At 37.3% G+C, this 12074-nt stretch overlaps 1 protein-coding gene across 15 annotated transcripts in view; it reads right to left on the bottom strand.

The window, feature by feature from the left end:
• PARD3 (par-3 family cell polarity regulator) overlaps nt 1-12074 on the bottom strand; it is a 445615-nt gene that overhangs the window by 391664 nt on the left and 41877 nt on the right. For all 15 annotated transcript variants that reach the window (XM_064703969.1, XM_064703975.1, XM_064703971.1 and 12 more), the window contains exon 2: nt 4967-5068. In XM_064703969.1, the coding sequence (XP_064560039.1) occupies nt 4967-5068 (102 nt within the window). The remainder of the gene's footprint in view (nt 1-4966; nt 5069-12074) is intronic.

The following is a 12074-nucleotide window of genomic DNA, read 5'->3' as shown; positions in this document are numbered from 1 at the left end:
CACTGGCCTACCCTGAATTTACTACAAAAGTGAGGTCTTGCATAACTGGCCCAAAAAATAAGAGTGAGAAAGCAAGAATCAATAGCAGCAGAAAACTGTAATCACAGCCCTTCAGTCCCCAGCTAGCCTTTAACCTTAACATTATAATGCATTTGCTCAAAATAGCCTTTTTTCTGTGTAGGCTCCCAGTTAACATTTGTTACAAACAAAATACAGTCATCCTTTCCAAACCACATTTTGTGTATCACATGCCTCTCTAACTCAACAGAGCTTTCCAAGAGGAAGTAAACAAAACAACAGTATTATTTAGAATTGACCATCTGTTTTAACACAAAACCCAAAAGTTCATTTCCTTTCCATTACACTGGGAAAAGGTCCTAATATGCCTCCACATTATGTGAAGAAGCTGCTCAATGACTTTTTCCCACTAGAAGTCTTCACACTTCAAGCAAGCAGGCACTAACTTCATAATAATACTAATAGAATCTCTGTAGGTCCCTTAAAAGCAGATGCAAATGAAGCACAATTGATTTCACAGAATTTCAGCCACAGTTTGCTTACTTAACACAGTTAACTCTAGTTCATGACTGTATACAAATTCCATTTCAACACAGATCCATGAAATTAATCTCCATCCCATTCTCACCAGAAGTATTCCACTCAAACCAACAACTTCTTGTGTGTCTTTCTGGGAGGTTCAAAGTTTGTCTAAGCAGCACTAAGCACCAACATCACCTTGAACTTCCAGTGACCTGGGCCAGAGAGAGCAGCACACACACAAACACTGTGGGAAGCAGGAGACTCCACTCCAGACCAAACCATGTTCCTCTGGTTTTTATCACTGCACTCAGTGGGTGGAAGCATGAATTGTGCAGGGTGAAGAGCTAACTGAATATTTGAAAATATTAAGTCAGGCAAAGAAAGCCCATGCCTCCCTTAGTTTAGAGAAGTAAAGCCAGGCTGTAAATCTAAGCATATACCAAATTACTGTGGTTATTTTTAATAACCAGTGTTGAATTTAGCAGTGATAAAGGAACTTACAATATGCCAAGGCCTTTAGGATTTACATGTTGTTAATCCCAAATTAACTTGGCAAAAATTAGTATATTGGAGCAAACGAATTTAGGAATAACTGACATTAGGTTCACACCTACATTGTTTCAAAGTAGCTCTATTTACCCAGCTGACCATCACAAACAATGGCTGTTAATGGCAGATCCTTGTTCTCTCCAAAGAAAAAACTGATTTCTCAGCAATACAGCTACACCAAACACAGACATCTTGATCTCTAAAGCTTCCCACTGAGCAACAGTCTGAGCATTTCTAGTCATTAAAAAATTACATATAATTGCAAACAAACTTTCTTTTCAAGTTGTTCAAAATACAAATTATTAATTCATTGAGAATTCCAATGGGAGCAAGTTATATTTATACATATACTTTGGGTTTCCTGGTTGCTTTTTTTTTAATGAGATTACACCACAGTTTTCTCAACATTTTTTCATGGATAAACAAGGGTCTATGAGATCTTAGAATAAGATCCATATTACTTCCACTTCCATATTACATCCAAAGTATGACAATTACCAAAGTCTCTACAAGCCTCAGTCTACCTGAACAAAACACAGTTAAAAACGGTTGGATTCTGGGTTTTTTTCTGCAGTTGGGTTTGTTGGGTTTTTTTGCTGCTGAGAATGCCTGCCTTCTAAATACTGAACTGAGGTCATCAAGCATGCTATCATCAAGTTGGAAGCTTATCAAGTTGACATACGTTTTTTGAGAGTCTTCTTGGAGAGGGCTACTTTTGCAAGTTACAGAAACCCAAACAAAACAGATTATTCACCTATCTTCAAAATATTGGTCTAACCACCACAGACAAGAAATCTGTATTTTTAAAGTAATGGAAGTAAGTTACACAGCTGACTAAACGCTAGCTGAAAATAGGATCTTGTTTCTTATAGCCAAATAATTTTCAAAAACAGTAACAAGTCAGCCCATTTGTACTCATCTATACACAGAGATAGATAAATGCAAAAAACATTTGTGTTTCCATATTTGAAAACTATCCATATTTCCATAGTAAAACCTGAAAAAAATTACATTTCAATAAATATTTAAAAGTTTACTAAAAAATTATTCAAGTGAGCATTTAATTTTTTGATTATAAGGTTATTATCTAACTGCATTAATCAAGCAACTTCACATGCAGTGATATGTGTAATATAAATGCCCACATCTTATGCTGGCTAAGTTAGAGTGCTTTATGCACTTTCTCCATGAACTAAGTTAAAGTGCTTAAGTAAAGCTGTTTCAGAAACAAACAAAGGAACAAACAGCTGAGCAAAATCAGTTTTTCCATGTAGTTTGTTCCACGTTTTACTCCTTTTTTTTTTAAGGAGGAACAATACTGAGCATCACAAATTATTCCAGAAAGCAACTGAAAGAGCTAACCCTTACTCATCCATTCTGTTTTAGTAAGTGACAAGAGAATTACAAAATATAGGGACAGAAGAAGCTAAATAAAGTCACCCTAGCACGCTGCATTTTAATGTGAAGGACACCATCAAAGATACTTCTCTCATTCCATTCAGAACAGCTGCTCTAGAGGTCTTTGTATTTGTTATAGGACAAAACATTTTCTCCATGGAGACAGTGGAATAGGAGTAAATATATTCTTCACATCACTTAAGTGTTTTATTTTACTATGGCAGTTGACTATACAGAGCAATAAATCCATCAAGAGGACAAGTGGTCCTTAGCTGCTCTGCATTCTGTATCGTGCTGATATGACACTGCACAATTATAGCATAACAGCATCACCAAAGGCAAAAATTGCATTTATCACTGATCCTTAAGTCTAAAGAACTGTGGTAAGAGCAAACTGATTTTCAAAAATATAGATGTCAGGTAGTCAGTAACATAACCAACTTCTCTTCAAGAATGTAAGGAAGTTCCTTGTGAAAATGAACACCAAAACATGAAGTGTTCCGTTTTCCAATATCCTAGACATTTTTGTCCCAATTTTAAGAAAGAGATATATAGGCAAATGTTTGATTTTAAGCACAGCTAATCCTACAGAATTCAGTAATCATTTAATTACATGTTTAGACACCATCTGTTTAAATGCCTTTTTACAAGGTATGCTTAAGTTCACAGATAAGATACAAAATATCCCTAAATGGAAATATATTCCAAACCTGGCATTAATGAGAGTGTATTAGGAATAGCAACACAAAACCAGTTGATACACTTGCTATGGAGGCAAAGTAACAACAAAAAACTAAAGGGAGCCAGGAAGGTCAGCTGTAAAACACACTAGGGGAAACTAAAAACCAATGACTAATGACCAAAATACCTGAAAAGACCCAAACGCGAAGGTCAAGTGAGAATGACTAATTCAAGAATATAAACCAGGATAGCACATTGCATGTTTAGATTGCACCTTCCTAATCAATGCTGCAAGGTCCTTTAAAAAAAAGGAGATTTAACTCATAGGTGCCATCAGTAGAGATGAGCTTGGCAAATGCAGAGATAAATATTACTAATTGCTAAGTATCTTGTCCATCTATACACAAAAACAATATTGTAATAATGACTTTGCTTGCTTCAATTGCAGTCAGAGTTTTTCAGCTATTAGTCATGCACATAAAAACACCCACAGAGTTTCACTGTGAGGAATTACCCCACTTGAAGGCAGCAAGGCAAGGTAACAGCCAAAGAATAAGGTCTTGAAGCACCAGAACTCAAACTTCTGAGGGGAAGAGCACATGAGGAGCTAAGAAGTGCATTATTCAAATAAGTCTCTGTGTGTGTGTGTATATAAATATTTATATTTAGTGACAACTTGCACCAGCCTCCCAGAGGCCTGTAAGCAAAAGCAGCAAAAGCTGAACTAATCACACAGCTGAGCACTTCAATATGAGATAACCAACTAGAGGTTTTAATTAGCTTTTCATGAAATCTTATCTGGGCACTATTTTTATGGAAGAAATTCCTGAAAACTCAGCACTGTTACTCTATACAGCTTGAGTAATCCCAACATTTCAGACAGTGAGGAGTCTTCATGTCCCAAGACTCCTCACATAATTTTTCTTTCTCAAGTCCTGGTTGAAATAACCATGTCAATTAAGTTTTGTCACAAGAAATAACTACAGGCAAAGTATGTATTTCTGAAAAATCAGCCTAAGAGTCATCATTTGGCCAGTTTTCAAGGAGCCTTGACAGTTCCAACAGAGGCAATTAAAGATACTGTCTGTGAAGGAGCGTGGTCCTGAAACATGTTTCCAGACTGAAGTCTGTATCAGCCTCAGATGCTTTCAAGAGCTTCAGCTTTCTAGAGAAAAGTAGCATATTTACAATGACTTTGCAGTTTGCCACAGTGTTTCTTATCCATATTTTTTTTGAACAAGTAATTCAAAGATACTTGTATCTATAACTACAACAAACAGCCAATAAACAAAAGGCCTCTCAGTCAACTGTGATCTAAATCACTACTTAAAAAAGAATAAAAGCACTCAAGGCTCAGCAGTGTACAATTATTGTCTCCAGTTCTGTGTAACTAGCAATTCCTCCAAAAACAATTATTTTGAGAAAAAAAAAAGCCAACACTCAATAGTTTAAAACCAGCAGGGTTTTTTGCACATATTTGACTGGTAACACACAGCTACACTATTATCAACTTACTTTTTGCACATTTATTTTCCACTGTTTGAGGTATTTTCATCCTTGCAACCTCCTTTTCCTATCTGAACTGTTAAAGAACCAGAAAGGATGGAAAACCCATGATTTCAATTAAAAGAAAAACCCTGACAGTATCCAATTTCTCACATCTGTCAGGCAAACTAGATAAAAATGTCTAAAAATCTCTGTGTTGGCTCCCACTTTGGGACACATGCAGCAAACACACACCACTGAGGGGCTGATGCGCAGTTTGTGCCATGCTGCTTTCGTAGCCATGTGTACTTACACGGTCTTTGTCATCAGCTACGTCACAAAGAATGTCATCAAGATCCAAGATGCCACCATCCCCGTGCTCCAGCCGATGGACCTGTATCCAGTAGTTTGCATCCTGCATAAAAGAAGAACAAAATAGTATCAGATTATCAAATGCCAACAGAAAAATGTTATTCCAACATGTAGTCAGCATCACAGTCCTACAAATTCTTGACATAAAACATCTATTTAGGTCATATTTCTGTAAATAAGTGTAAATTGAGATGCCAAGTTCTCTTTTTAAATTGCCTCAGACTAGATATGCAGTCTTCCCTCTTCTATCAGATCTGCATGAGTCACAATCCCATCACTGACACATAAGACTCTGTCATCTTCCCAATATTACTGCACATTACATTCCCAATATTCCTTCCATAAAAGGAAGAAAAACATATTGTCCACAAAATAAAGCATGCCAGACTGTGGTCAACAGGCACAAAAGGTTACAGGCAGCTGTAAAAGATGTGAGAGTTTTACAGAACAGCTATAAAAGGCATAAACCAACATTTAAACACCATCAAAATGCTTTCTACCTGTCCTTCACTAGAGGTGGTAAATGGAATACCTAAAATGTAAGATATTGAGCACGTACTAAGAGCACTTTCCACATTTGAAATAAAAAATAATATATATACACAGACACATATACACACACATATATGCATACAAATGTGTGCATGTGGCTTTGTGTTCATACAGGTGTCTAACAGTAACTGGGAGGACTGGCTTTACAGTCTTTATTGCTACTTTTGATAGCAAAGGAAGCCATAGGGAGCAAGGCTGTGTCCACAAAGTGTCTCCAGCACATGATCCAAGTGCTGGTTAATACTTGACATGCTATTCTTAAAGGATTTGTTTCCTAATGGGGGAAAGTTGCCCTGTAACCACCTGGCCTGATCATGCTACATAATCCTGCTCCTCAAACACACCCCCAATGTCCTGGGCTGTTGTTCAGTGTCGCTCTGTAAAAGAGCTCCCTTGTTTTTCACTGAGAAGTCGTGGCTGCACAAAGTTTCTGCTGGGAGGACCATCAAAATTGCATCAACTTGCAAAGTTCCTGACTTCCTAAAAATAGCAATTAGCATGAGCCTTTTTAGGTATGGTGTCTAGAAGTGACAAAACAAACAGAAATAATAAAAACATCACACCAAAGCCAAACCTGAACTGAACAAAAACCCACCCACACTAAAAATAGAAGTCATAAATAAATAAATAACCCCCACACTAAAAATAGAAGTCATAAATAAATAAATAACCTCCACCCTAAAAGGCTGGAAATTATTTTAATTTCTCAAAGATGGAACAGGACAAGAAATAGGACTACCAGAATTTTCTTAAATCCAAATACGTATTTAAATCCTGACAGAACATGCTGCACAAAAGAACATAAATAGATATTCATCTTGGCTTTAATATCCTAGAACGCTATGTATTTGCATATGATATACATGCATAGGTCAAATAATTTGGAGATATCTGGTACTCTGAAACTTACTTCATTGTTTGTATAAGTACATCCTCCTTAAAAACTGTTCTAAGTCGTCATCATTAGATGATCAGATCTCAGAACTCCATTTTACAGTCATTAGGCAAGTCATTCCAAAAATTAAAATACAGACTTGTTTCTCTGATTTCTCTAAGTATTAAATATCATTACCTTCTAAGCAAGGTGCATTTCTTCTAAGCAAGCACTTATTATACAATTAACTGGATTTCTAGTATGTGGGTTTTCTCTAAACAGATTTACTGTTGTAGCATATTACAGGACATAACATACATTTTTTTTAAAATAAATATTTGGGAATAATTAAAAATGGCATTACATTATTCACACAGTCATGCATATAGAGGTGCCTACATAGCTAGTTAATACACAAACCTGCACTGTAAAAAAGGTACATAATGCAAACAGTAGGATAAACTTGTAAGTTTGAATACACCACTAACACCAACAGGGTTGGACAAAGTCACCTGTGTACACCAGAAATCTTCCAACATTTCTCAAACAGGTTTGAAGGGAAGTCTCTACAAACTCTGCACTCAGATTAAAAGGAAAAAAAGATCCTTCCTCATCCCCCAGCCCATTAAAAAATCTCCTCTGCCTCTCATATCTACCAAAGACTGAAACATATTTGCAAAGACCAAGACGTAGAAGACACAACCAAACGGACAAGCAGTGAAGCACCTTGCACTCCTGAAGGACTTGACTCAGGTTTCCTCTGCTGAGATTGCCCATCTCAAACCTAAGCTGGAATTGAGCCATAAACCACTCTTCACTGCAAAATCACAGACAGAAAACTTAGTTTGGGCTTTAGGAGCACCTGATCCCTCATATGTCACCCAATTCACCATTTTTCTTTGCAACAATTAATCTTCTTACTGAAGAATGGAAACATTAAAAACAGGCAACTCCAATACTAGTTCGTGACCAGGCTACATCCATCAAAACAAACAGCACCCAAGCTGAAACTACAACTTCAATATCCATGTATCCTTGTTTTTTTGCTTCCTACCACAACTGTTTCCTACCTCCAAGGCAAATGTAAAAAAAACATTCACAACAACAGAATCAATGACAGAAACACCCATTTCTAAATAACTATTGTGCTATTTCAGCATGCACAATCTACTTAAAAATAGCTTTGATATATAAGCTGCTTCTACTAATTACTTCCTTTAAAAGTTTCTCAATATTGCATAAGAAGTTTTAGATAGACTTCATTTTTACTGCATCACCTATTAGTACTGCCATAGCCTGATCTGCTCTGGTCGCTTTTCCTGTCAGACAAGGTCCTGATACAAAACAATACGTGAGCAAGACCAGACACGAAATACATAAAACTAGTTTGGCAAGAACTGACTCTGGCGGGATTTGGTAAGTAAATATGAAATAACAATGCAACTTTTCATTAAAGCCCTCTCCAAACATCAGAACAGACTTCTCTTGAGGCCCTTTTACTCCATTAAAGGTTTTGCATAAATCGAGGATTTGGTGGGGGAGGATTGAGATGGAAGAGAGGTCTAGGAGGAAGAGGAGTACTCACACTGCACACAGATTAGTTACACCATACTGGGGGGAAAAAAGAAACTGAAAAAAAGAAAACATTGAAACTAGTGATTTTACCAAGTTATGAAAATCCACACCCATTTATGGTTCCAAGTTCTAGCAATTATTTCTGTATATTATTCAACCAAACAACATGAAAAAACCAAACTGCATAAATGTTTACATTTAAATTCCTGTTCTGTGATCTGTCTAAAATGAACACAATGTTGCCTAGAGTCAGCTCATATGCACTGTCTGCTAAATACGAAAGAAACTGAACCAGACTTGACAAAGATTGGAATTCAAGTACTCCTACATGGATGTTACAAGTGCATCTGTATTCATGGCTTGGTCAAGCTGCATTTCTCAATCTCAGCCAGTAAATAGATATTCACAGTTCCCTATGCAATAGCACTAGTACAGTCCTCAAACATGTTCTGAAGCAGTCAAATACACTGCATTGGCTCAGACCAGTTCCTTAAGTGGAAATTGGCTATTTACAGATTTTACTGGAGTTCACATAACTTGGTCTGTGGGGCTAAGTGGTCCAGTCACTCCTTCAGGACACCTGAAGACCTTTGAGATCCCCCTCTCTGTGTGGCAGAGCAGGGCTCTCATCTCTTTGAGATGGCAAAAATGAAGGACTGTCACCAATACTTAGCCACAGTGCTCAGGGCACGTGCAATAGGGTGCTAACACAAGAAAATGTCTTCTAGTTACTAAACAGAAGAAAAAAAAGCTAAGTATATCAAGTTTATAAAAGTCAAGTTTATGTTAAAAAAAAAAAAAAGGAAAAAAAACTATGAAACAAATTTTTTTACATCCTCCACAAGTTTTTCAGGAAACCTGCTTCAGAGTTACCATTTAGTCAGACATGGTGCTGTTGTTTCAGCAACAGTATGAATTTGTATCGTAGAATCAGATTTTCATATTTTGTCAATAATACAAAGCTACATTTATATTCTTTCACTGCTATGACTGTGTAAAAAGGTACTGCACTCTCCAAATCTGCAATGCATTTAGGCAGAAAAACAAGTGGTGATAGAGAACTCATTAGTTTCACTGCTCCACCAATGCGTAAGTTAGCAAAGTACAATTATTTTGAAAAAGCTGCAGAGATGCCTTTGTCACTAGTTCATGTAGAAGAACCAGCAAGTTCAGTTCATTGAATGAATACAAGGATAGAAGTAACGCTAAACCTGATTTATAATATCTTCATTTAAATATTGCATCACTCAGCTCAAGTCTAAGCAAGTCAGATCTCCTGTTTCCTGTCTACACCCATTTAACTCTTCAACTTGATGATGATTATAAAGGTACTTGTAATTTAAGATCATGAGCACCACATTTTCTAATCCTCAGCAATGGAAGTTAAATATTTGCTAAGTGAACACCAGCACTGGAAGCAAGAGCACATTACAAAGGCAACAAGAATGCAGCCATTCACATTCTGTTTATTACATAAAATGACTTCTAAAAAGCACAAAGGAAACACTGAGAAAACCATTAGTTTAAGTAGTATCATTCAGCATTCTGTAGCTAACAATTTCATGTTCCCACATAATGGAAACAAGGACCATATGTGGAAAACAATATCTAGACATCAGAATGGAAACAGCAATGTGTTCTTATTAATGGCATAGGAAGATTTCTTATTCCTTTACATCTAAATATGTGTCTTGGTTTTCACAAATTTACCCTTTCCAAAAATATATTGAAATATTTAACATTAAAAGTAACAGTAAATATGATTATTCTTTTAAACACTTTGTCCCTATCTATCTTACAAGAAGACAGCACCACAAACCTCTGACAAGTAGCAATCTAACAGAAAGCAGAAAATCAGGCTCCTAAAAACCTGATGAACAATGCTTAGTGTTTACTAATTGTACCCACTAGTGTGATTTGATCTCACCTGTCACCAGCAGGATGTCCTGAAGCATCAGAAAAATGACATTAATCTGCCTGGCTACAATTACATACTTGGAGCTGGTATGGCAGAGCAGTGTGCGTGTGTCATTTCTTGTGTGCTGCTTGAAGCTCATGCAGAGAACACTGAGGGAGGACACCAAGTTCTCCCCAGGAGGTCTCTGTACTTAACTTTGCCCACATTTCCCTTCAGCTGGGTGCAGTTCAGTTGCCACTACAAATTTTTACACATCTGGAAATCAAGAAAGACAAGTATTTTTTCCCCTCTACACTCCTGTATTTTCTGATCTGTTCTTGCCCAAATGGGAAGTGTATTTTTCACCACACAACACTCTTGGGAAATGGATTGGCTTTGCCACGCTGAGCTCCCAGGGGCTCTCTATTGCCTATAGAGACCAACTGAAATTATTAAATTTAAATATCATTTATAGCTTTTTGCTTTAACACAGATCCTTATATGATTTTTAAAAACCACTATCAGCTGGACAGTTGTGCACAGGTATTTCAGTGTAACTCTCAAAGGAAAACAGACTCACCCACAAGGACAAATGACAGAGAAGAAGCATATCCAAGTAAGTAAATATAACGTCTCAATTATAAATCAGGAGATAAAGGGAAAGTAAGTATATATTATTTGTTTCTGCTTAAAACCATCTGGAATTCAAGATTATAAGGCCATGTACGTGGCTATCTTCACTGGATTGTGTTTTTTGAGAACAGACAAAGCCTTTGTGGCAAGAATAGACACAGATAAAAACCAACTAAATCACCAGGCTGGGGTGTGTACTGGACTTGTCTGTTCAGCAGCATATGGCACTTGGGCGTGTTAACACTGTCTGAAAGGAAACCATGGTTAATAAAAAACTAATATAACTGAAAATTTGCCAGTGAATTCATTCATTTCCCTGTCTAGCCCTGTGCTACAGGCAGGAACCATCCAAACAAGCAGTCAGGTGCCAAGAAACAGCCATGAAGGCTTGCAACGTCAGCTGGCTTCCAGTTACCTTCCACAGCCTGAGAAGCCAGCAAGAACAAGTCCCTGGGTTTAAATTGCATCTCCATTCCATCATCTGTCTCCTTGAATTTCAGGCCCAAAATCTGCTGCATAACACACACAAAGCAGCAGCGGAGACTCAGCTCCAAAGCCGACTGTGCTCTCTAAAGCACGTTGATGACACAGCACGGACAGTGGCAATGCTGGTACAACATAAGGGCATTCACTGCCTTGGCAAGGGCACAAGCCACAAAAATACTTAACATAAATGAAAGCAGCCCTTCTAAAGGCTCAGAAAGCAAATGACACCTGTAGGAACTCTTAAGTTACCAGGTGATGAGTTGAAGGGACAGTTATCTTTTCTGACCTCACTCCCCTCACACAAACTTTAGAGCACATCCACACAGACTTGCCCAGTATCCCATGAAGTCAAGAAAAAAAGGGCTACAGACTACAACAGAAAACAGCTGAATGCTGCACAGCAGAAAATAAACCTTATCCCTTTCATCTTTTTGATCTTTAACCCGTAAAACAGTCTTTGTTCTGAAGATGCACCACACTAAAGCTAAATTCTTGCTATTCTGTTTTACTGAGGAAGAGGAATACACGTTCAGGAAGGTTACACTTCATGCTGTAATGAGAAGGTTTGGTCTAGGATTTGACTTTTTCACACACACCAGATTATACATAATGTCTCTAACCAAGGGAGGCACACTGATTTGATATGAACCAGCTATGAAAAAGAGAGGAACATAGAAGCCTGATCACTGAAGCATCTTGTTCCACTTCTGCACTCACCAATGCTTTCCCAGCCTTGCTAAAAGGGCTTTAGCTTACCAGAAATCCATCCAAAACAGAATCTGAACATATGGCAAATATCACTCTTCCTGATACACTGAAATGTTAGACAGGGTGTTTATGAAGCAAAAAAAAAAAAAAAAAAAAAAAGGTAACATTGGGCTTTGCATGCATCCTGTATGCCCAGTTTCAACGATTTACTTAAAAATTAATCACATTACACTATCAATGCCAGTCCTCAGTACAGAAGCCTGCGAGCCAAAAAATGAGCTAAATAGATATCCACTTCAGCAATTAAATGTCCCCTAAAACCCA

The sequence above is a fragment of the Zonotrichia leucophrys genome, chromosome 2 (genome assembly GCF_028769735.1).
Source record: "Zonotrichia leucophrys gambelii isolate GWCS_2022_RI chromosome 2, RI_Zleu_2.0, whole genome shotgun sequence".
Classification (NCBI taxonomy): Eukaryota; Metazoa; Chordata; class Aves; order Passeriformes; family Passerellidae; genus Zonotrichia; species Zonotrichia leucophrys.
This window is presented reverse-complemented; position numbering and strand designations above follow the sequence as displayed.